Source organism: Clupea harengus, chromosome 12, assembly GCF_900700415.2.
Source record: "Clupea harengus chromosome 12, Ch_v2.0.2, whole genome shotgun sequence".
Lineage (NCBI taxonomy): Eukaryota > Metazoa > Chordata > Actinopteri > Clupeiformes > Clupeidae > Clupea > Clupea harengus.
This window is the reverse complement of record NC_045163.1, coordinates 20,190,973-20,217,257: the sequence shown is the minus strand read 5'-3', so window position 1 is coordinate 20,217,257 and position 26,285 is coordinate 20,190,973. Positions and strand designations below refer to the sequence as shown.

The 26,285-nt window shown below is 42.7% G+C and overlaps 3 protein-coding genes across 3 annotated transcripts; 2 read left to right on the top strand and 1 right to left on the bottom strand.

The window, feature by feature from the left end:
• Positions 1 to 2,460: 2,460 nt before the first annotated feature.
• On the bottom strand, positions 2,461 to 9,226 carry cacfd1 (calcium channel flower domain containing 1). The gene is made up of 5 exons (XM_012830217.3): positions 8,558 to 9,226; positions 4,313 to 4,385; positions 3,825 to 3,950; positions 3,588 to 3,695; positions 2,461 to 3,419 (listed from the first exon to the last, which is right to left on the bottom strand). Exons 1-5 carry the CDS (start codon positions 8,664 to 8,666, stop codon positions 3,329 to 3,331), a joined length of 507 nt encoding a protein of 168 aa, XP_012685671.1. The 5' UTR covers positions 8,667 to 9,226; the 3' UTR covers positions 2,461 to 3,328.
• Positions 9,227 to 9,794: 568 nt separating this feature from the next.
• zmat1 (zinc finger matrin-type 1) lies at positions 9,795 to 16,498 on the top strand. The gene is made up of 7 exons (XM_031577518.2): positions 9,795 to 9,939; positions 12,930 to 13,024; positions 13,220 to 13,303; positions 13,421 to 13,565; positions 13,762 to 14,025; positions 14,311 to 14,401; positions 14,492 to 16,498. The coding sequence occupies exons 1-7, from the start codon at positions 9,795 to 9,797 to the stop codon at positions 14,967 to 14,969; spliced, it is 1,302 nt and encodes a 433-aa protein (XP_031433378.1). The 3' UTR covers positions 14,970 to 16,498.
• Positions 16,499 to 19,446: 2,948 nt separating this feature from the next.
• Positions 19,447 to 25,851, top strand: cd8b (cd8 beta). The gene is made up of 7 exons (XM_031577716.2): positions 19,447 to 19,748; positions 22,527 to 22,850; positions 23,621 to 23,731; positions 24,611 to 24,697; positions 24,820 to 24,853; positions 25,304 to 25,343; positions 25,607 to 25,851. The coding sequence occupies exons 1-6, from the start codon at positions 19,703 to 19,705 to the stop codon at positions 25,320 to 25,322; spliced, it is 621 nt and encodes a 206-aa protein (XP_031433576.1). The 5' UTR covers positions 19,447 to 19,702; the 3' UTR covers positions 25,323 to 25,343; positions 25,607 to 25,851.
• Positions 25,852 to 26,285: the final 434 nt, after the last annotated feature.

Genomic DNA, 26,285 nt, shown 5'->3' with positions numbered 1-26,285 from the left:
GTGAGATGGTCTTTTCTGATCATATCACGTCAATTGAGGAAAACCAAACACAAAACCACTCCATTTCTGAGTTAACGGCGACACCTACAAGCGCATGCACACACACATACACACCTTGCAACAAACTTTGAGGTGGTGGAGAGTAGAGTGCCAGCTGGTTGAGGATAATCTGGAGAGTGTGTCAATCAAGCCTCAGAAGCTGAGACATTCTAGACCTTTCTTCACTTTTCACTTGCCTTGTCTGACTTAAAATACTCATTAAGCTTCTGCTCCAATCTAACTTCTACCTCACGCCTGAAAACCTAGATAAACAATAGTACAATAACCTACTAGTACCGTAATTGTTATTGGTATGTTTTCAGTTTCTCACAAACACCAATGACTAAATTCAGGAGTAACTGTACGCTACTAAGCAACTGTCTTTTTCGTTTCCTATGAATCGAGTAGAGGAGCTAGACATGACCAAGCTGTAAATGTATGAGTATTCTTAACTTCAGTGTTAATTTTACCCTCCAACTGTACCATTGGTGCTATGATGAATACCAGAAAATATACCTGTCTGTCTGTAGTGGACACCTAGGGGCCTTGATCGTCATGTGTTCCAACCATTTCCCTGAAGACCCCTGGTCCACCACAGATATCCCGTGTGCGCCATGTCATGTGGCTGGCTACTGATCATCTAAGATCATTCATACACAAAGCTGGTATACACTGCCTTTCCATAACTGTTTGGTGATACATATCCATTTTTTAGTTTATACCGTTGGTTTAAACACGCTGTACTGCCTCTGTAGCTAGGCTAACAGGATATATTTGACAGTTGCTGGTTGAGGTTTATTCTTTCAAATGGTAATGTACAAGATGACAAATATACTCCCAATTAAATGGATACTCCAAAGACAACATTAGATCAGAAACGATATCCTGATGTTCTTTCCCAGTAAAGATTTGTGTGATTCCGGAAATGGTGGTAGTTTTATAGGACCAATTTTTCATGACTGGTGTTAAGTCAAGTTCAAGACTAAACCTTTATAGACATACTTTTAACCAGTCTAGCTTACAACAAAGTTCAAACTCAGCCTGGTGTATTTGTCCATTACATTCACAGTATGTTTTGGTAGACTTGCTCACGCATGCGACAAGGCAAATTTTGGGCTAAACACTCCTTAACATGACTAATGTCCTCTCAGAAAGCAATGGTTTGTATCCGAGAAGAAAAAAAACATAAAGGCTGTAACAGACCTTAAAAGGTAAAGCCTTTCCTGTAGTGTTCTGGGTGTGTAAAACAAACAAACCAGTGGTCTACTCTAAATAGGAGGCAGGATGTCGAACAGTAAACGCAGAAACCCTGTTCTGTGTGTGTGTGTAGTACTTAGCACTCTTGAGGTGAGTGGTTCCTGACAGCTGAATGCCTCTGCACTGCTGGTATCTACGGTGCTGGTTATGTGAGAGCAGGAGAAGGAGCGAGTGAAAAGTGGCAAAGGATGAAAATATCTGTTTTTCCATGTTCTCTCACATTAATCCACTGTGCTAATTTAAAGCATTGCATGCAAGGCGGCTGGCTTGTATTTTCCACAAATAAACAAGAACATGAAGTACCTCAGGTTCACATGAGCGATCATGAGATTAAGTAATCCCTTGCTACTCCACTGTCTCACACAATTCATTTAAAAGCCCTTCTTAACTGCAAATGAGGACCTCTGCTTCTACAGAAGGAAGGCTGTATGGGTAATATCTCCCTCTTTTTTTCACACAAAAGTCGCACACAAACGCACAAAATCCCTGAAAGAGGTGTGAGAACTGCAAAAAGCCTCAAGGTCATATTTTCCACCTGTCAAGCTACAAGCTACATCCATGTAACAGACACACAAAACATTCCAATTCACAGATTCATGGAGTTTCACAGAATCCATAGAATTCTTAAAGCAAAGTCAGCAGGGTCGGACAGTGGGAGTCTTATCCAGGCGTTACGCCTCTTTCCCTCTATCCTTTTGGTTGCCATTACCGTTGACCTTCGATGATGTCAACTTATTTAAGTTGCAACACCGTACGGAGGGAAGATAAGCGCAACATCGAGGACAACTTCCCAAAAACAGAATGAGAGAAAAAGGCCTTTAAGGGCAATAGAACACAGCTTACATTCCACCTCTATTCTCTCTATGACATCATGTCTCTCAGGTCCTCCCACGGTTGCTGCAGCAACTTGCTCAGACATACGCCATGGCCTTCCACTGACTATCACAGGACTGTGCTTGCCATGCCTCTTCATCAAAACACATTTTTAGATGGTTAAATATCGACAAAATATTCAACAGAGCGAGAGATAAACAGAGTAACAATATAAAGCTCCTGCCATCTTTGGGTGTGCGGAATATAGAGAATTCTGGGAGAACAGAAAAGCTCCGATGGCCAAAGTTCCCAATACCTGCAGTGGCTGTGGCCGTGGATACAAAAGTTGCCGTGGATACAAAAGAACGCATCCGGACCTAGCGAGGCTGATCGGCTGTAGAAATAAATGAGAGCCCTGATTAACTACATATTTGGGAGCACTGATTCAACCTAAAGGTGCAGTCCTTGATGATATCACATACATCCTTCCCTTTTGTGCCCTCTAAAGCAATGTTGGAGCACGAGCAGCACCCCTTGTTGATCAGATGGAACAGTGTGTGGCCCTGTACAAGCCACTTTGTTCGTTTGTCATTCATAGAGCTAGGACAGTGCACAAACACAGCTCTTCTGCGTTCACACACTGGACGGAAAGCTAGTGTACTGTGAGGTGTAATGGGTCATGTTTATAAATTAATGACTGCACCTTTATTTGATTACTGACCATTGATTGCTAGGTCTCTACAGGGATCTAATGTCTAATTTGAGTAAGGGCTGATCTAGCAGGGGAAGGCTGAGGTTAGGTAGAAGTGTTTTGCAATTCCAAACACTTTGCGAAACAAACAATATAAAATAAATGAAATTAGCATCCGACAACAAACACACTGGCCAACCATGGAGGCCAGACACACCTTAAAGAGTATAACATAACATAAAGTTAAAATAAGAGAACTTAATTCCACTTAAGAAAATAAAAACCATATAATATGGTCACAGTTCTAGTAAGACTTGCATCTATAGCTACAAACATCAACACAAATCAACCCTTTGTCCAGACTCCAGGGCAAGACAACAAAGGTGCAGCAGTCAATAAATACATCCAGTAACACGAAAGAGAAGAAGAGGAGAGGAGAGGAGAGGAGAAGAGAGAGGAAAGACAGGACGAGACAAGTGGGAAGGGACGGAGGGAGCTGTGATGATGGGTCAGGAGGCTGAGAGGTGTTCACTGTGCCCCTTCCTCGGCCACCCCCGCCTGTTTCTCCTCATCCCCCTGCTTCTGGTGCTGTAGACGAGCATAGTTCACCATATCCCCCCTGAGACAGAGAACGGGGGGGAGAGAGAGAGAGAGCAGGGGAGAGAGAGAGAGAGAGAGACAGTAAGACACTTATTGCGTAAGAATAATCCGCATACTCTATTGATAACTATGCAGAGACAAAAAGAGAAAGAGAGAGAGAGAGAGAGAAACAGAGATCTCCACTTACTTCTTGCCAAGTGATGCAAGGCCATAGAGGACCCCTGTGGCAAAGGCGATGGCATTGCCAGCCACAGTGGTAAAGGAGATCTTCAGGACCACAGGGAATAAGGCCATCCTGAGAACACAACCACACATCGTAGCTCACATCAAGGCTAGTTCAGACAGCCTGCCTGAGGCTGAGATCAGATGGAGCATGGTTATGGTGTAGTGGACGTGGAATAGGAGAAGGTAGTGTGCAGCTCACCCGCAGTAGAAGAGTGCTTTCTGCCAGGGCTTGAGTTTATCGGCACGTGACGCCACGGCATTGGCAAACTCTATGAACTGACAGCAGAACGGCACCTCACACAGGAACAGCACACACGCATTGAACCTGTAACACACAGCAGGTAGAAATAGTGTGACATAACATAAATACATGCCCAACCAACATGCCCGTTCATGCACGGACACACGGGCGAGTCAAGCACGCAATCCAAACAGCACACACAAACTTATGCAACTTCCGAATCCAGGGAGAGTCACTAACACACACACACACACACACACACACACACACACACACACACACACACATACTTGCACATTTACACACACGTACACACGCGCGCGCGCACACACACACACACACACACACACACACACACACACACACACACACAAACAGAGTACAAACACGACCAATCTGTAAACACAAGAGAAAAAAGACACTCAGACAAGAGTGCTTCTACTTACACCATCCAGACTCCGGCTGCAATGTTAAGAGGATTTACCGTCACACAGTTCCACACACCTGCAATTGCACAGGCTGAAGAGAGAAAATATCACGGTTAACATACAAGCATTTGGAAGCAAATTACTGCAAAGGTACCAAGCATACTACGTACACTAGGTACAAAGTCAAATAGTACATGGGCACACAAGCACATACATTCTACTTGCACTGCCAATGAAATTAAGATTCTAAGAAACAAACTGCAACAGGCAAGCCAACACATGCATTTGCAAGAATTTACAAGATTTCTTCCCGTGAACACTAAGAGAAGCTGCAACGTTTTTTGTCATTATGACCTGATCTTGGATCAGATATTCAGAGCCAGTTTACACTTGACATATTTGACATCTGTGGCCAGGAGGAGCAAAACTAATTTGAAATTGCACACACGCCTCAGCACACACACACACACACACACACACACACACACCCCTCTAAAACACACAACTGCATTGTCTCTGCAGGGCATTTTGTGCTTTGAGTAAATACAACAGTGAATGCAAAACTAAACGCTGTGAACAAGTACAGGTGTCATACACACATGCTGCAGCAGCTCAGCAGTGTTACAGTCTGTCCTCAAGCCTGCATGTCCAGCTCGGAAGCTCCTGAATAATACACAACGTATTGAGTATGCAAAGACCGCTGACACACACACACACACACATGCACACGCACACACGCACACACACTCTCCTCCAGTAACATCAGTGGCTATGTGTGTGTGTGTATGGGGTGGGGGCATAATGACTGTAGGGGAAAATGAAGGAATGGAGAGACAGAGGGTACACTTCACTGTGTTAGTGTGTGGGAGCAGCACAATAGAGGCATGTGAGTTTGAGGCTCTATGGTCCTTCTATGCCCCTGTGCAGTGCTAAACACATTCATTAGAAACAGTGACTGGAGAGGATGCAGAGCAATGCGGAGGGAGGCAGGGAGGGAGATGGGGAGAGAGAGATCGATAGAGAGAGAGAGAGATAGAGATGGAGAGAGAGAGAGAGAGAAGAGCGTATTGAAATAAAGACTCACTGTTTGCTCTGTCACTGATCCATACTGTCACCAACTCCCTTAACTTAACATGTACTGTATATGTGCATAACACTCTTAGCATGTATATGTGCATAACACTCTTAGCATGTATATGTGCATAACACTCTTAGTATGTATATGTGCATGTCACTCTTAGCATGTATATGTGCATAACACTCTTAGCATGTATATGTGCATAACACTCTTAGCATGTATATGTGCATAACACTCTTAGCATGTATATGTGCATAACACTCTTAGCATGTATATGTGCATAACACTCTTAGCATGTATATGTGCATGTCACTCTTAACATGTACTGTATATGTGCATAACACTCTTAGCATGTATATGTGCATAACACTCTTAGCATGTATATGTGCATAACACTCTTAGCATGTATATGTGCATGTCACTCTTAACATGTACTGTATATGTGCATAACACTCTTAGCATGTATATGTGCATAACACTCTTAGCATGTATATGTGCATAACACTCTTAGCATGTATATGTGCATAACACTCTTAGCATGTATATGTGCATGTCACTCTTAGCATGTATATGTGCATGTCACTCTTAGCATGTATATGTGCATGTCACTCTTAACATGTACTGTATATGTGCATAACATTCTTGACTACCAGGGCTCCAGACTCACTTTTCTACTGGTAGCCCTGGTGCTACCAACTTTCTCAGTCGGTCGGTAAAAGCTAAATGGATTGTTTCACGTGTTTCATCATGAGTGCACGTGTAGGTAGCTCATGATGAAAGTGCAGGCTAGGAGAGACTGAGCCAGTGTAGAAGAAGAAGGAAAAGTACACTAGCATGCAGGGGTGTATTTGCCTAACAGGTATTTCAGGTAGTTGTCGGGCGTCAGGTGTAATTCTATGTGTAACGTTCGGATTAAAGTAGCACTATGCAACAATTTGACACTTTTTGAAGTATGGTTTTATAGGCAACTAGGTTTGGTGCCATCCTCAAATTCATTTTGATAGCATATGGTCATGTGAAGGACAGATAAACACCTGTGTCTTTCCCACTAACCATCCAGGATATACCTTATGTAGTTCTGTATACCGGGCTGCAAAAATGGAAGAAAAGCTTTCACAGCATGACATTGCCAGCTATACTGCCAAAAGACACCAGTTAGTGTGTTGGCAAGCTTCTATCAGTGTCAACTGGGCTGTTGGTGGTTGTAAGAAGGTGAAATTCCCTCCCCCTTCTCACTGTGACTCGTGAGGAGTTTGGCCCAGGTATGGGGTGGACTTCCCCGCCACAATGGTTGGATCCGGGCTCCCCCACCATAGTGACTGGACCCGGGAAACCAAATTGGTTCAATTGAACCCAGCTGGCTGCCCTATTTAAAGGGCGCCTCATGTTCATGAGGACAGACTTTTCTTGAGAAGGCCATGGGAGAACATTGCGAACAGGCATGAGAGACTGTGAAAGGCGTTTGCATTTAAGAAACACTTACCTGCTGTGAGGTGAAGTGGATTTAGTATCTAGCTGTGTGGATACTGTTAGGTGCTTTAGATTTAGATTGAGCTTTGTGAATATGTTCCTTGTGAACCTGTGCTGTGAAGATGTTCCTTGTGAACCTGTGAATGATTAATCTGTGCCTAGCATGCTCAAGAATATGCCTAGTTCTCCCTAGTGTCTGTAGCACTGAGTGCGGCCATCTTCTGTGTTTATGAATATTTGTTTGTTTATTGTATACACCTGTTTCGGGGTTGATCTGAAAGAATCCCCCATGTAAATAAATGAGAATATATTTTTATATGGAAGCCACCATCTCCTGCACCCTTCTTCCCAACTACACCACCCAGTCCAGTCGCGACCTCCCAAAATAACGTGGGGTGACGGCCCGGTCCCTCACAGTGGTGTTTGCAAGGTTGTTGCACGCCTTTTAGGTAGTTAGTTAGCTTGCTAGTTTTGGAACAGAACTCCTTATTGCTACTTTAAGAGTGTATCGTCTTTCCCTTGTCCCATTCTGTGTCCGCTTTCCTCCATCCGAATAAATGGCATAAGTGCCAAAGAGAAGCCTTGATGTCACTCATCACTACAGTACTACATTCAACCACAATGGCTAATGCAGTACCTGTGCAGAAAGGGTACCAGAACAGCCTAATGATCATGCATTGCACTTGCACAAATGCAACCACAAGAAATTGTGGACTATGGACTACACACAACTCTCCCCAACACTGAATATACTTGTAACAGAACACCTGCGTAGTATTAATTATCTGACCACCCATACTCCAACATGCATGCAGCACTAAATTCCTTGTTATTTAGCAGCGGTAAGCATCCATCAAGAGAGTTGACCAGAAGTACGTAGTGCTTGTGTGCTCATCTATTCTCCGTCACACTACAAGCAAAAAGACATGACCGTAGGCCTTATTAAAACCACATCCACAGGAAGGTGAAAAAGTTTAGGGTGAGGGATCAAAGGTGCAATGGGCCAGTGGTACGGATCTGGCTGTGATGTGATTCTGACATGAACAGGTTATGGCAGCTTAATACGCCTGTTAACTGATTTACATGTACCTATTTCTTGTGAACCTATGAGGAACCTATTCCAGGACTAAGACTTTCAACAACACACCAACTGGAACTGTTTAAAGCATATCCATACACATTTAACTTTATTGGATTTTATCAGCGGCCAGCTGTGTTGCTCAGTATAAATTACATATTAGAGAGATGGTCCAGTTAAAATATGTCAGGATTCTTATTTATTACATTCTTATTATATTCTTATTTTCATCATCAATGGCATCAATACAGCCACATGATGGCAGAGACATTAAAAACCAGTTATGGCGATATGTGATATTTTCATCATTCAATTTCATCAGTCAATAACAGTGTTGTCAGCATGGAAGCTGTAGGCTCCGCTCCAAACAATGAGTGTGTTATGATGACTGTGCAGTCATGATTCATGTATAGTCACACATAGGCGTTGCAAAAGGTCCCGAACTGTCAAAGATCACTTGACAGCAGTTCACATTAGCCTGACAAGTGCCGCTGTAAACTGACAGTGCGTTATATGCTAACAGCTGTGAAAATACATTGTATCACATACTGTTTTAGATTTGCGTATACGTGAACTTAAGCAATGAACGCACAAACCTACAGCGAGCAGTCAATATTGCTTTTGTCACAATACTTACATATTCCTCCTAGGACTCCGGCAATTTTGCAGAGCCATCTGTACCACCATGACATGCCGTCATCGTCAGTGACGGTTTTGTTTGGAGCGGCGGGTTCTTCGGGGTTCATTTCGTTCCTTTAAATAATTTATACTCGAGCCGTCTCGCTTAACTTACAGCTTGCTTAGTACGAGCACCACAATAGACACCGCTCTATGATGAGATGTGGCATATGTCGCTTGATATACTTGTAAAAGGCCGACTACGACTTAATAACATACGCTTATTTCCTTTGTCTTACCGCACCTAACAATTCTTGTTCACGTTCACTTAACAATACCATTCAGGAGCCTGTCACCCTAGCTAGCCAAGTAGCAATTTCAAAGCCAGATAGGAACCAAGAAAGAGCAAATAAATACAAGAGTAGGTGAGTAATTAGCCATATGTAATGACAGACATGGCTAGGATTTCAATGCAATTTCACACATCGTCAATTTTACAGTCTGTTAGTTAACATTAAGTTACAAGTTACGTATAGACTTGATCTGCTCTCTTTATCTAGCAAGCTAGCTAAATACTAGGTAGCCAACTATGATGATCAACGACAAGCTAACCTTATCTTAGATCTTGGTTTGTGTTATGCCGTCAGAGAAAGTCCAATTAGTTAAGCTTTCGCCCTCCCTGTGCGCTGTAAAACAGTAAAAATATGAAGCAAACTCTAGCTCACAAAACCGTCCGTCGCAGAAGAATTGGCATTACAATGGGCACTGTGTTGGCGTGTCCAAAACCCCTTATTTACGCCAGTGTGTGTGCACTGGAGGTTCCCAGGGCTTGTCAGCGTTGCATTCGGGGTGGAGTTAAGACAAAAACGTCATTGTGCACTGGCGTCGTCGTTGATCATCATCTTTTGATTTTTACAAATGTTTTTTTTTTTTTTTTCACCATTGATTATGGGTATTGTGGTAGATGTAGTGAAATCACCAAATGGAAAATAACACTTCTGGCCAAAAATGTTTCCTTAGGAAGCTGATAACAGTGTCATGAGTAAAAGCCACAACAATAGATGGCGCACTTACACCTACTTCGTGACGTGGAATCTGTTTAGTAGAAGAAGAACTGCTTTGAGAGTCGACTCAGTGCATGTTGTTCACAGACAGCCATATTAGAGTGAGCTAGTGACTGTTAATGCTAATTATGCCGAAGTAGGCCTTAGAAGATGTTTAGAAACTGAAACCAACGAATTGGCTTTCTCAAGACGATGTCACAGATCAGTAATAGTGTCTGTTTTCCGCAGAATGCGGAGAGTGATATTGAAAGTGATGTTACTCTTAACCAAGACTCGGCAACTGTATTAGAGGCCGAGACAGTAATAAACACTCACAACATTAGTTCGCAGGTTGAAGGTGAGTTCATCCAAAGTTAAGACTTTAACGTTACTCCAACTACTGACAAACGGTACTTTCGATATGAGCAAGGACAACGCTTTCCGATATAAATATCCTCTGCGATGTTCGATATGGATGGTAACTAATGGTTTTCCAAAACCTGCTAGGTTGTTAGCTAGTTTTGGCTAATCTCCTTAGCTAGCTAGCTGACAGCCTGGTGAAAATCGCTATCCATATTGAACACCCGTTGGATACGATAGTGTCAGTAACTGCGTTTTAGAATGATACCTTATGGTATTATCCTTGGAAATAAGTAAATAATCGGTAGATTTCTTATCTGTGACGAGTGAGTCGTGAAGCTCGAATACCAGCTAACGTTACATGGCTAGCTAGCTAGCTAATAGAGAAGCCTGTGCTGCAATGCTGCAGAGCCTGTTCAAAAGTAGTGAGGGGGCCCCAAATCAAAAATGTACCACTGCATAAAATCAGGGAACCGTGCCCCTTCAGCAAGAATTTAATTACACGTTATAACTTGTACATAATTATATACCGACCATTCTGGCATAAGAACGTGTAAATTCATGTTGCAACCTAACCTAGTATAGTCCTGTAAATATGCTAAAGCATAGGCCTAATTAGTAAATTAGGAGGGCATCCAGTATTTGTAAGCAGGCGGTATCCAAATCTCTGAGGACTCTACATCCTGAGTGTTGTATTTGCTGTTTACTACTTAATGTAGTAAATGTAGGAAGTATGCTGTGCTAAGGGGATATTGGACATATCTGCCACTGAGTGAACTACGAGTTAAGATGCTCTTTTTCAATGAAAAAAAAAAAAAAAACTTGGATATAGTTTACCGAGAGACAGAAAGAACTACAGGTAGCTCCACCTCTGTAGAAAGTAGGATGGGTTTTTCTCATTTTCGTTTTAATAAGCTTTTCAATCCCACTTTTGGTGAGTATCCAGTTTTAAAGTGCGTGCATTTTAAATTAGTGCTAGAGCACTCTGCGACAAGGTGGGGACACACACGAGTGGCAGCAAATTAATCTGTAGGCATGATAACAGAAAAGTAAAGACATCTAGATTAGACACTAAAACAGGCCAGTGTGTTGACCATGTCATGCAGTGACCTGTACTGGGTAGAGCACACAACATGTTGGTTTCACTGCCTGGTACAGGTTTTGAACAACCATTGCAACTTTACCCCACTATTTTGAATCTCACAAAAAAAGTTACTCTGACAATTATAAATTGATCATGAAAAAAACTAAAATGAATGCTAACCAGGGTTATATGTGTACTAATTTATTCGGTTTAATAATTAAGCGCTTATACTAATTAGTTTGTTAGAAGTTATAAAATATTTTTTTTTCTCCATAAAAGTAGTATACTTCATGATGACTGTTTAAATGTCTCTTGTAGGGTCACTGGTTCTCAATGAAATAGTGTTGAACATAATTAAACCGCCATTAAAGTATTAGTTAGGAGCACTTATATTGAAGACAATGGCAGTACAGGCTTTCAAATACAGCAGGATACTAGGTAATAGGTTATTACCTAGTATCCTGCTGTATTTGAAAGCCTGTACTGCCATTGTACTGCCTGTACTGCCATTGAAAGCCTGTACTGCCATCATTTAGCTCATATTAATACTTTAGTTATGCTTTGTGACAGTTGTGTAGGTGTGAAGTTAATGTTTTACCTTTCCAGTCGCCTGATGTCTGGCTGTCATATTAAAAAGTGATGTGTAATTACTCATCTGTAATGATATTGGATACAGAATTGCCCCTTAACAATGTGATTCAAACACAACATATATTTGTTTCTTCTCATATGTGATACGGGGCAAAGCTGACATACGCTTCTCTCAGTGAATAGTTACAGTTAGCCATCATACTGTTAGTGTTAGAATGTTTATTTTTCTCTCACACAGATTCTGTAGTTACCAAAATGAGACCGCATGTCTAGATGACAAGGTTTAGATTTCATATTACATGACAGGCTAAAAAAGGTAGACATGGAACCTTAAGCTACAATATTACACCTTGGAGCAAAACAGGTCTGAGGAGCCTGATGAGAAATTGGTGTATATTTTAATTTAGATTTGAAACTAAGTCTAAGAATTGAATCAAACTGAATTTGGCACCAAAGGCCCTAAGGCTTTTGAAAACAGATAAATCCATTTTCATACCTCATTATCATGTTTATGGACATTGTTTACTTGCAGTTGTCTCTATGATCATGTCAGATGTACTTTGTATCAAACATTACATTGTATAATTATGGCACTCAATGTAATCATTTCGTCCTATTAAGTATTTTTGCTATAGCGCTTTAGGAATTCAGTTTCTAATGTGGTTAGAAGAAGACATGACAGGCCAGTAGCATTTGTCATGTATCGTAGATATTTTCTAACTGCCATTTTTTAGCAAACGTATTGGAGCGTATTACCTGCCCTGGAAATGGCATAACACCTTTGACGGTGTTGTTATCAAAATGTCACTACGCTACGCAATCTCTGTCTGTTGCACTTTCCTGAGCCAAACAGACCACTTCCTGAGCCTCACCGGTGACTTTAGTGTCAATCAAGCGTGACTGATCTAATCAGGGGGTGTTGCCGTCTTTGTCAACATCTCACGCAGAAAGTCCTGAAGGGATATTGAGGCCAAAACAATCCCATATCCACTAGTGTAGCTTTGCTGAGAAATGGCAGGAAATGTCATCATGTTGACCCCGATATTACAGTGACCTCACAGCGAGCTTTGTTCAGCTTAAAAAAAAAAGTAAAATGGGTTCAGCGTGTTGAAAATAAAAGTACTTCTTATCCTAGTTATTATGGCAAAGGTGTTACAACAGAGACAGTTGAGTTCGATAGTGCAAAAATTGAAGGATATATTTGATTATGTTTGGTCTGTTAATTACAGAATATGCTGCGATCTTGCAACATTAACTGTGTGGTTGTGTGGGTTGGTTCTGGTCTGTGTGTGTGTGTGTGTATTTGGGTGTAGGCTCTGACGCCTTGAAGGACCTGCTGACTGATGACTATTGTCACATATGTGAGGCTGTGCTGCTGTTCGAGTCCCAGAGGAGCTCCCATTACGAGGTGTGTGTGTGTGTGTGTGTGTGTGTGTGTGTGTGTGTGTGTGTGTGTGTGTGTGTGTGTGTGTGTGTGTGTGTGTGTGTGTGAGAGATTCAGTGCATGTGGATGTGCTTTTCTCCCTGCTGCCAGACTGGTGACGTATTACTGTTGTTACCTTCTATTGATGTCCCATAATGTGCTGTGTGGTATTATTTACAGGGAAAGAAACATGCACAGAAGGTCCGTCTGTACCTCCAGTCCAGGAAAGCTCAGAACCCTGACAAAGAAACAACAGCCCTGCAGGTAATACCAACTTATGTGCTTGTGTCTTAATAAAGGATGTCTGTGTGTGTGGGGTGTATGTTTGTGTGTATGTCTGGACACCTGTGCATGGCTAATGTGTGTGTGTGTGTGACACAGGCTGGAGCCTCCATGGATAAGCAGAAATTCTGTGAGCTGTGCAACATGGTGTTCAGCTCAGCAGTGGTGGCCAAGTCTCACTATGAGGGGAAGATCCATACCAAAAACCTGCGTAGATTCCGACCTCTCGATACCAAGCAGAAGGGTATGACTGACATATTACATTGATTGCATTTACATTAACACATGCAGGTGAGATGCATAGTATATGCCCTCCTAATATTAAATACGGACGAGCTTTATACCAGAATGCTACACCAGATACCACATAATGCTAATCATAAGAGCACCCTCATTCAATCCAATTCAATAGATTTATCCATACCTTCTGCCTCCCTCAGTGGACGTTGCTCAGCCTGCGCCTCCCCAAGCCCCAGACAAGCCAGAGGTGGAGGACGACGACATGGCCACGTCAGGGTCAAAGGTCGGCAGCCCTGCCGCCACACAGGAGGTGGACTTGAGCGACCCCAATAAGCATTGCCGGCTGTGCGCGGCCACCTTCAACAACCCCCAGATGGCGCAGCAGCACTACAGCGGCCGCAAGCACCAGCGCAACCAGAGCCGCCAGCATTTGCTGCAGCAGCTGGGCGAGGAAGGAGAGACAGGTGCCCAACCAGTCGCCATGCAGCGATCTTACAGTCAATGACATCACAAAGCTGCGCGCGAGCCCCAGTATTCAGTGTAGCATTCATTCTCCATCACTGAGTCGACTCATTCATTGTTGAGTTCGCAAAATTGATATTAATGTCAAAGATCTTGAAAAACTTAAAGATAAAGAATTTCAGATATAGAATAAAATTCTTCCCAAAAATGTATACATCGTAGGTGCGCCTTTGTGTAGATCATTTGTAATTTTCTCTGTCACTCACTTTTTCTCTCTCTCTTAACAGCAAGCTCTCTGATATGTCCGATATGTAGCGTAACCCTGAGCTCAGTGGAGATGTACCAGGCCCACATGCAGGGCAACAAGCACCAGCTCAAGTAAGACGCTTCACATTCACACAGCATTCTGCACAAAGGTGTTTTTGTTTTTGGCTGCGTCTGTTAACGAGTGTGTTTTTTTCTGGGCAGAGAGAAGAAGGTATCGGACCTGTGCAAGTCTCAGAAGAAGATGTACGACTCCTACCAGGACGAGCTGTCCGACTACATCGCCGTCCAGAAGGCCCGAGGCCTGCAGCCCAAAGAGAGAGAGCAGGAAGAGAAGAAAGACACAGAGAAGACTCCTCTTCCTCCTCCTCCTCTCCGTCTTCCTCCCCCTCCTCCTCCTCCTCTTCTTCCACCTTCTCTCTTTGCTATTCGTTTTTCCTCACCCCCTCGACGGTTGGCCCAGCCTCCTTTCCAGTCGCCGGCCAGTCGTTTTGCGGCGTGGGACAGGGGCATGGGCAGGGGCAGGGGGGGGGGACAGGGGCAGGGGGGGGGGCAGGGGCAGGGGGGGCCCACCGGCTGCATTCTGGGAGCCGAGCTACAACCAGCCCCGCCCAAACTCCCTGCCTTTGACCCGCCCTCAAGGTCCTGTTGGCCGGCGACCAGCAAGAGGGAGGAGTCCTGATTGGTCGAGTTCCTCCTCTTCCTGGTCAGATTCATCTGAGAGTGGAAGTAGTAGTAGTAGCAGCGGCAGCAGCAGTAGCAGTAGCAGTGACTCAAAGCTCTCCAGAGAGAGAAGGAGACGAAGACACCGAAGACAATACAAGGAAAGAGACCGGAGAGACAGGGAGAAACAAATTCGGAGGAGAGAGAGAAAGGAGGGAGAGGGGGAGAAAGAGGTAGAGCAGGAGAGGAGGGGAGATAAAAGAAGGAAGGAGAGAGAGAGGAGGCATAGAAAGGAGGGGCCTGACGAGGTGAGGGAGGACAGGAAACGAAGGAATGAGAGGCCGAGGAAGAGACCTCACGAAGAAGAGGTGGATGAGGAAGGAGCAAAAAGGAGAAGGGAAGCAAAGGAAGGACTGCTGATGGGAGAGAGAGAGAACATGGGTGGTGATGTGAGCGGAAAACTGGAGGAAGAAGGCGAGGATAAAGCAAACGGTCAAGGCGGGGTTGCACCACTAGAGGGCGTCTTGGAAGAGAGGGCAGAAAGGAAAGACAAGCACAAACACAGACACAAGAAAGAGAAGAAGAAGAAAGAACGCACTGAGGAGGTGGACACTAGAACGGAGGAAGAGAAGCTGTGGGATGAGGTCTTCTGAAAGGTCAGGGGTCACTGCTAGTGTCCAGAAGGTGACGAAGGACAGGTGTGTAGAGCAGCAACAGAAGGTGTCTGTCCCAAATCACTAGACAAGCATCCTGCCTACCTACACACTTGCTAACTTGCTCTCTTTCTGTATTGTATAAACAGTACCCAATAGATGGTTCAGCACGAATGTCAATCAAATTACTTTGAGGTGGATGGATGGCGGAGAGATGGACGGATGGATAGACACTTGTTTATTAATTTGCAGTATGTTTGCCTTATAAACCGAGGCTCATTTCATTATCTTAAAATGTTAATTTATTGTCTTCGTCCTCGAGAGAAGCTGTTTTGTTTAGCCCTGTGGAATGTTGGCTTTTGGCAGTTCTGATCAGCGCGAAATCATCCTGAATTTTGTGTGACCCGAAGATTGTAATCATGTTTACATTCTTGTTGCTTTAGACTAATATGCGCACCAGAATCTAGTCTGGCCTTCACACACAAATGGAGGGAATGTTCACACAGCCAGAAACACTTCACTCAGAGGACCCTGGTCTTGTCTTCACAACTGCAGTGTAGTACCCAGCTCTACCCCCAGGATGTGCTGATGAGCTGCTTATATATTTTGTCAGCAGGCCAGCTCAGTTTCAGTTCACCTATTCCGGGAAATACACTAAAGCTTCATCAGAGCACCTTGACAGAGAATGATCTTTGTAATAAACTGAATCGCATTTGATTCCCCATTTCTCACATGCAAATGACTCCTGGAAATGATTCAACTCGTATGTGAATGCAGTATTTTTTGGATTTCTACAGCAGACAGAAGACAGTCCAGTCATCATAATACGCTGATCATATGCTGATCAGTGACATATGTAAATCAATAAAGCGGTTATGCTTATTGTTCGAGTTTATGTGCGTGTATGGCTGTGTTTGTGTTTGCTCCTGCATGCAGATGTTCTGACAGGTGCAGAGCTCAGTGTAAATGAGGACACTCTGTTGCCATGTCAACCACATTGCATAAAGAAAGTCAGTGTTAGTTGTTAACACTGCACGCGCGCACACACACACATACCACTTCCATGTCTCGTATATCCCTCTATTTTGTCCGATCCAGAAGTCTTGTAGATCTTGGACAAAAACAAGCATATTTCTCTTTTGGAAAAAAGCCTTTCCACAGTGTTCATCTCAGCAGTTCAAGCCTACATGTTCCATGTTGCTGTGGGCCTATAGTTAAAAATATAGTTAAAAATGACTATTATGTGTGTGAGGGCGTCTTGCTTGTGTAATTGAAACTGTGTGTGTGTGTTTCAGGAGAGTCTCCATCAGCACAGTTGTTGTGGGGGTGGGGAATCCCACCCTGACCTGTCTGACTCATGTGACCATGGGATGACACATGGGCTTCCCTCTCTCAGGGTTCATCGTGTGGGAAGGCCTAAACACACACACACGGACAGTTAGGGGTACATACACACACGTAATGACATAATGGCAAAATTAATTTTATGGATTCATAAGAACCACTAGGGTCCCAGTCGGGCCCTCTTCTGCATGCTCTTATCTCCAGGTTTTCAGGTGTCTGTAGGTGTCTTTCTCTGCCTATGTGTTTTAAGATGGGTCTAGAGGTGTGTGTGTGTGTGCGTGCGTGCGTGTTTTTGAAAGCCTTATGGAGAAGGCTCAGAGCAGGGGGCCCTGTGAGATCTGTTTTCAAAGAATTCTGCGGTCGCTCTCCCTCTGTTCCTCTCGCAGCCGAACCCTCGACCCCCGGAGTACTGTGAATGTGTGTGTGTGTGTGTGTGTGTGTGCACGCGTGTCTGTGTGCCCACATCCTCCCCTCCCTGTACGACCCTCCTCGTCGCTCTCAAAGGCACAGCTCTCTCCGTAGAGGAACCCAAAGCATCGACGCGAGGCCCAAACTCAAACCCACTCGTAGCAGCTCTACAGCCTTGAACCTCAGTCCCCCGCACAAGCACAGAATGAGAACTTACACCTTAGTCTTTCACCCCTGAACATAACGTAGAAACTATCAGCACATCATTGTGTGTTTTTGAGTGAATGGCATCAGAAAATTATAAAAACAACAGTCAGAATAACCGTGTCAGACATTTCGGAGAGCACGTCCATATTCATGTCTGTCTGAAACATTTACACTGCTAATGTAATGTCTTTCGAATGCGTGTATGACTTAGTTATTTGGATGATGTTACAGCAACCACTAAAAAGGCCATTGCCGCTGTCATGCGTCATCTCACAGTGCATGTCCATTCTGACCTGCGGCATCTTTTGTATTTGAGTGAAACAACATTTCTAATGTTAGGTGTTTCTCTAAAAAAGAGAGTGTTGAGTACTTACATTTGCCGCTCGGTTGAACAGTACATTCTGTTTTAGGGAGTAGTTTTCCCCACTGTAAACTCTGATGGAGATAGAGAGCGTGTGGAGAGACGAGGTTCGATGCAGATGTTGCACAGGTGTTGGTATTTATCAGGTATGTTTGCATTATAAGTGTGTGTGAAACATATTATCTTAGAAGACTATGTGTTTCATTTTTGTATTTAATATTTGGCCCAGTTTTACTTCAGTGAAGGGACAGTTCAAAACACCATGATTTCTTATTTTGTGTATTTTACACAATTATCTCTGACACATGCAGGCTTAATGTTCACTTTCAGGCTTGGACAATTTAATACAGAAGCTTAGAAAGATTATTGTTTTAGGGCCTTCTATTAAATTTGTGTTTATAATAAGACAAGCCTTTGCATTCTACTGATAAAACTAGCATGTCACGCATGTCACAGTCTCATAGGCTAAACCTAAGACTTAATCTGGCAAAATAAATAATAATTCTAACTTTTGCCTAAAGATGACCTTTTTTTCTTTAGAGGTAGGACAAGCAGATGTTAATGTGCCTGTGTGCGTGTCCGGAGACGCAGTCTCTTGCAAACCCCACACACAGTCCTGGATTCAGCAGTTAAACACAATAAGACAGAGGAGGGTTATGTTTAATAATATTCAGCAGTTTAACACATTAACAGAGGAGGGCTACATTCTATTAAATTCAGCAGTTGAACACATTAACATAGAGGAGGGCTATGTTCTATAAGATTCAGCAGTTGAGCACATTTAAGATAGAGGAGGGTTACGTTCTGTAAGATCTTTGTCACAGGCATGTCTCATTCACCGGCAGTTACACAGACAAAGACCTGTGTTTGTTTATTTTATAAAATAACCTCAATATAGTGTGTGTGTGTGTGTGTGTTAGTATGTGATATAAAACCCCTGCACTTGAGTATGTGGTGCAGCTGAATATCAGGTCACACACCTGGGCTGGGGGTTCCGCAGGGCCCGGAGGAGCGAACACATGCAACGCTGTTCTTTAAACAGAATTAAGCACAGAACATGAGGAAGACACTGTTCTTTCAACAGAATTAAACGCAGAACGCATGCGACGCTGTTCTTTAAACAGAATAAAACACAGAACACATGCAACGCTGTTCTTTAAACAGAATAAAACACAGAACACATGCGACGCTGTTCTTTCAACAGAATTAAACACAGAACACGAGGAAGTTGAACACAGAACGCGAGAAAGTTCTTAGTGGGGCAGCTCATCTCTTGTGTTCTGATAAAGTCTTTATGATGTGGGCATACATACTATGATGAGGAAAAAAGTATATATATATATATATGTATATAAATAAAAACCTTGATCAAGTAATTCATGGATCCAGTCAGTGAAGCATAATTGCACATACTGTGAAAAATTTAAAAATCTCAAAAAAAGTCACGCTTTTTGCCCCCCTTTTTAAAATAACATTGTCAATGTGTTATCGACATTACTTCAGAATGCACTTTTTATGTGTGTGTGTTTGTGTCTATGGTTGTGTGCATTTAACTGTAGTGTGAGTGTGTGTCTGTGTGTTTTGTCTGACTCATGTCCTGATAGGCTGTTCGAGAGAGGAGGCTGTGTTGTGGAGCGCACACACACACACACACTCACACAACAGTTCCTGACAGATGAGAGCACAGAGCACTTGGCAGGAAGGAGAGACGGACGGACACACACATACACTCACTTCAACATCCTCACCAGTGAAGAGGGTTAACCACCGCCGTTGGACATGAGCCTGACCACACTGTGGGTCACACTGGGCCTGTGGACTGCAGGTAAGACCCCTTAAACACCCCACGTACATGCACATCACAACAGGGGCCTGATTGGTAGCAGTCTTCTTCGGCGAGTTTGAAGCTAACTCAACTCAGCTTTAAATTCCTCAAACTTAATGATGAGCACTCTGCTTTCAAATGTAGTAATATGGTATGTTCTAAGCAAATTATATTCTGTACACTTCCAGGTGTGTTGGAAAGTTGTTCTGTGAGTTGTAAACTGTCCTGTGTTGGATTTGTGATCTGCGTACGTGTGTGCATTTACGGTTCCTATAGATGGCAACTCCTAACAGGCTGTTATTACAGGGGTTTTTTTTTTTTTTAGAATTTTTAGATGATTTCATTTATAAACAATCATTCATCATACATACAGTTATACATTAAGTGGAGATATGAAGACATTTAGGTGCATGACACTGCCTACGCATCATTCGCTGATGGAATACTGCGACGAAGTCATGTATTTCCAATAATCCCAACTTCTAAAACATTTAACACAAACCAGTAAGTTACTGGTAAACATTCTCTCCAGCTAGAAAGTAATTCCACTACTTAGCTTAGTATTATAATGTAACGATCATATGTTCATGCAATTCTTTTTTTACTCTTTTTATTGAAGTCTTAATTGAAGGTTCATGTAAATTGAATGAGTAGAACAGTGTATTATATTACATCAGTATGTTTTATGGAGAGTTAATGTTAATGGCCTTTCATCAAATGATTTGCGGTATTTATGCCTTCTACATCGGCGGAGTCAGTAATGTAGCTGCTTGATAATTTAATGTTATACGTCATCACCACCTCGTGTGTCTGTCCAAAAGTTACCGATCGTTGGGATTAGTTCATCGCCCAGACGATTCTTCTCTTCTTCTTCTTCTTCTCGACGGTACACAAGACCCGGGGCTACAGCTTAGTTTCAGAGGTGTTCCTCCATTAGGAGGCCTTCCCTGCCTCTGTTACCAGAAGGGTCCCACGCCTCAGCTCTTCGGATAGCAGCTATTTGACGACGGCCACTGTTAAAAACTGAAAAAGAATCAAGCTGACTTGTGCGGCCTCAAGCAGAACACTGATGTTCATTTTGTTCTGCACATGTGAAGGATATGTACCTGGTGCTTGTTGTTGTTCTCTTTCCTCACCCAGTGCTGAAGGGTTGTCAGCCACCTACAGGGTGTTGCCACACAGACCTACCTGATGCAATCCCTCTCTTACCACTCTTTCCACTCTTACAAAACACTTCACAATCACTGCAGAAACCCTGGCTAGATTGGCTCACAATGGGACTACCAATTCGAAGTGGTGTTATTTGGCTTTGGTGAGGCTCCCAGCGTTTGTTCCGCTTGTATGTATCAAGTTTTTTCCGCAGATGACGGGGACATCTATGGTCTTAAGATTGCTTTACTTCCAAGTATACAAGAGGACGTTATTTTAGTTTTGTGCTTTTCTAGCCTTTATAGGGAGTGAGCTTAAGAGATGGCCTAAGGCCAGAATAGAACCTTGGTCCTCGCGGCCGCTGGGCCCGTTTATGGCATGGGGTGCTACCACTGTGCTACGGCTCACCCGAAGAAGATGTTAGTTCTGAAAATGATGCTAAAGAAACCATGTCATGAATCTTTGCAACATCTAATTGCTATGTTGTATGTCTTTGCCGCATGTAATTACTGCTTCAATTATTCTGTTGTCATTCTCCATTAGTGACATTGAAAGAAGGTGGCGGACCTACTTGAAGTTACACAGTTGGTGGGTCTATAGAGTGTTGCTGTCCTTGTTCTCTTTTAGCATCATAGAATAAATATTCCCAAGGACTTTTATATTATAAAGATTTGTGTAGTTCCGATGGGTGAAGAATTGGAATTGATATCCAGTGATGAATACATTAAGATAATACACAGACTGATGCATCCAGTGTATCTATTGTTTGCTAAATATGACATTAGTTGGTACCCAGTGATAAGGCTCCGCTCAAGATCGGAAGAGTATTTCGTACAAACCAATCAAGCGCTGTACAATATATTTGTTGAATACCTAGAATATCACAATAGTTAAAACACTTATTTTGTTTTCCTACATGCAGCTGGCTCAAGCGGAATCTCTTCATATATTCGATTAAAAGAAATGCAGTTTTGAATTCAATTAATTGCTAATAATAGCCCTCCTGACAGAGCCCACGTTGCTATAAGTAGGAAAAGTAGGAATTTATCAGAAAAAACGAACAAACCTGGAAATATGATTGTGTGATAGTTGAGAGCTTGAATGTCCTGTTGCTGTGTGATCACTCCAGACTTTGAAGGTATTATTATTACGATGGACCATGTCCTGGGACATCAGATGTAGTAGGGGGGATCGTTTGGCAGTTAGCACACTGGTCCTGATGGCATCCATCTATTTACTCATGACAAGAACATTTCAAATGAATTGCAGTCGTATTATATGTAAACAGGCAATGTGAGATTTGTTATTTGTCATTATTTGTAATTTTTCACTGGTATGAAGATTTTTCCGCTGCTTCTCTCCGTCGCAGGCTTTCAATGCATCTACCTCTGGAGCCGCCCTGCTCTGCATGCTTTAAATCTGTCCCTAAACTCCATACCTTCCTGCCACTCTTGATGAGCTGAACACACATCTAATACCATTGACCTCAATCATGTGCGTTTGGATTTGCAGGGGCTGGTTTGAGAACACCTGCTCTCTCTTTCTCTCTCTCTCTCTCTCTCTCTTTGCCTCTCGATTCTTCTCATCGTCCCTCACTGTAATTTTTAATCTTCTCTCTCTCTCTCCCAGCGTTGGCTGCAGTGACTGAGTTGTACCCAGCCACAAAGTCCTCCGTAATCCTGACCTGTGATTGTGAAACCACGTCATGTCAGAGAATCTACTGGTACAGGATCCGCCAGAGTGACGGCGTGTACGAGCACATCTTGTTCATCAATGGTGCTGGCATTGAGGAAGTCTCACAGACATCCCTGCATGGCCGACTTCAGGGTCGCAAGGGGGGCAGTAAGAGCTACACCCTCACAGTCAGTGACCTGCGGTTGGAGGACGCTGGTTGGTACTCCTGCTTTATCCCAAAACAAACTGAGTTCCCCGGATGGCGGCTACGAGTCGGGGGTAAGGGAATCCTCTCTCTCTCTCTCTTTTACTCTCTTTTCTTCTTCTGCGCTTTTCCGTCTCTTCCTTTCCATCACTTCCATCGTTCATCTATCATTTCTAACTTCACCCTGCATATTTCTCTCTGACTTTCTCTTAAGCAATTCCTCTCTCTTTCATGATCTCCCCATGCCTTTCTGTGTCTGCCTCTCTCTCTCTCTCTCTCTCTCTCTCTCTCTCTCTCTCTCTCTCTCTCTCTCTGTCTCTCTCACTTGCTCGGTCTCTTAACCATCACTGGCCCCCACAATCGCCAATTAGATCGAGGCATCAGAGGGTATGACCTGGTAGATCTTTGAAATTATTGTTTTCCCCAACTGTTGGGTGTTACACCCTACTAATTAATTTCAGTCCTTACTATTGATAATAGATAGATCACATTATGTAAAATCTGGAGTCATCTTTATGGGGGATTCACTCTCTACTACCTGAAGGCCTTTATCTGGCCAGATATTAGATGAAGTATTGACATGATGATGAGAGCATGTATGCATCAGGGCAAGGAAGCAAAACTATTATGACTTTTTATAATGATTGTCAATAATAATATTGATAAATGCGCTAGTAGTGTAAGGTTAGCAGTAACTAATTGATTATGCACTACTGGCTCTTTTGTTTGGCTGTTATGTTTTCTCCTCTAGCTGAGAATACCTCTGCCTTCATCTACTTATGCTACTGTTGAGTAGTGTTTCCCCACTAAGTCCTCGTCTCTCTCCCTGTCTCTGCCCACTTAGAGATACCCCCCACCCAACAACCCCAAACCACCACCACCACCACCACCACACGGAGAAGGTACAAGCCGAAACATGGCCCTTCTTGCTGTTTCAGCTATCTCCCTCCACAAGGTAGGCACAATCTCTGAGCGTGTGTTTGAATGTGTGTGTGTCTGCATGTGTGTGTCTGCATGTGTGGGGATTAATATGTCTAGAAAGAAAATAATCCATGTCCAGTGTGAAAAAGAACTATCTAATATTGTGACGCAGATTGGTTATTAATTATGTTCTAGACATTCTACCAGATGTGTTTTTGGCAGGTGTGATGAATTTGAGATGTCGAATGAGTGTCTGTTATATTGCCAAGGTGGAATATGTGTTTATAATGTTTGACACGTATGTATTATAGGCTATGCATGATATAGTGGAAGTGCTTTTTTGTGTTAAACTTTCCACTTTTAGGTGGAATTATGTCATATGTATGTAATTAGTATGTCTAATTAGGTCTTCAGAACGCTGGAGAATGTTACATTGAATTGAATGGGCCATCGCAACATTCTGATATTTCTTGAAAATGAATAATGACCATTGCCATTGGCAACGGGTTTTATGCTTCTGATTCAAATCTTTCACATCATTCCACAAGTAGTCTGTTGACATATGGTAACAGAAATTCATCGTAATTTGAAGTCAGCAGGCAATACGTTGATACGCAACACCTGCAATTCCATTTGCATGAAGGACTTTTGTGTAACGTTCCCATGAAACATTAAAAATTATTTCCTTTTATCATTTTGGCAACTAACTGTATAATAAGCGTGATCAGGTATAGTCCACTGTATGTCTTTGAGTTTGGCCTGTCAGGATTTATTTTTCAAGAATGACTGATGCACTGTACATTATCCCTTACACATGTATGTAATGTGTGTGTGTATGTATGTAATGTGTGTGTGTGTGTTTGTATGTTATGTGTGTGTATGTGTATGTAATGTGTGTGTCTGTGTTTTCTAGGCTGTGGAAAATGGGTTCTTTGGCCACTCTCAGGAGGTCTCATTGTTCTGGCCGTGCTTCTGGTTGCTGTCCTGTATTATTTTAGCCGTGAGTATCTGTCCACACCTCTCACAGACATACCTCTTAGAGGCCAAAGAAGTCATCCTTTTTATTCTGGAATTATATAAGTACTAGTACCTTAACATGTTTTGTATTGTGTGTATAACCAGGACTGCCCAAGAAATGCAGACACCGGTTTGTGAAGTAAGTTAAAAATAGTATATCTACTGTGTGTGTGTGTGTGTGTCTGTGTCTGTGTCTGTGTGTGTGTGTGTGTGTGTGTGTCTGTGTCTGTGTCTGTGTCTGTGTCTGTGTCTGTGTCTGTGTCTGTGTCTGTGGTTGCGGGTGTGTGTGAATGTATTCATTGAATTTCAAACCAAGGCCTGCCGTTCTGGCTCATCATGACAATGAGATTCATCTATTCGACATGCACCAAATACCACTGCAATATGCCAAATTGGTATTGTTTTGCTGATTTCTGTTGCATAGGCTCAGAATATAGTTGATGATGTAGAATTTATTTGAATGGCTGGTGGCAATGCATTCTTTTTCGGGAGCAGACTCTTTTTGAAGAGGGATTTCTGCATCCTCTTGTTTTGAGTGTGAGTGTGTTTCTAATGAGCTGTGTGTGTGTTTGTGTGTGTGTGCCTTCAGGGGAAAGCAGCTGGGATAAGTGGACTGAAGTGTCAATCAGGCAAGTGGTTTTTCCTACTGTGTTACACATTCTCTCTTTCTCTCTGAAACACGCACACACACACACACACACTGTCACACATACACACGCAACCACACAAACACTCATTCACTCACCATAATAGGTCCTTCAAACAGAAAGTTACACCTACCCACTAACACTCACTCTCATCCATACAACTCACCTGAACTGAAACTCTCTGCAACACTTAAAACTTTTTACAATAAATGTGTTGAATAATCGGTTTAATATTTGTCTTGCAGATAGTGATGCTTCAGTTTTCCTCCATTGGCTGGGTGCTTGGTTGTATGTATTGGATCCCCCTGTCTTCATTTCTGATAAACTCCCAGATTAAATCTCTTCAGTTTATCTTTTGCATGTATTTCATGATGATTACATGACAGTACATCTCTTCATGCCGCAGTCTACATTTATATGTACAGTTACTTTTATATGTTTTATACGAACTTTGGCACTTGCTTAATAAAGCTATCAATGTAGAAAATGATTTGTTCTTCATTGAATGAGTTTTTGTCAGATTCACACAAACAGACCTATGTGTGCATGTACACACACAGACACAGACACACACACACACACACACACACGCTGTGTGTGCCCATTCTGCGCAGCCCATTTAATTTACAGTCTACTAAACACATTGAATATAAAACTTTTATTTAAAAAAAAAGTGTTTATTCAGACAAAATACACAATCACACTGCAATCATTTTAGTTACACACACACACACACACACACACACACACACACACACACACACACACACACACACCTGCATACACACACACTAAGTTCATGGACTAGTGAGGGTTAGGTGTAAACCAGATCCAGAGGATAGTTTTCTCAGCTGGGTTAAGTGTCATCTTCGGTTTTCACAGATGCACAGGACTTCTTCCTGTACATTGAAAAGATGGAGACAG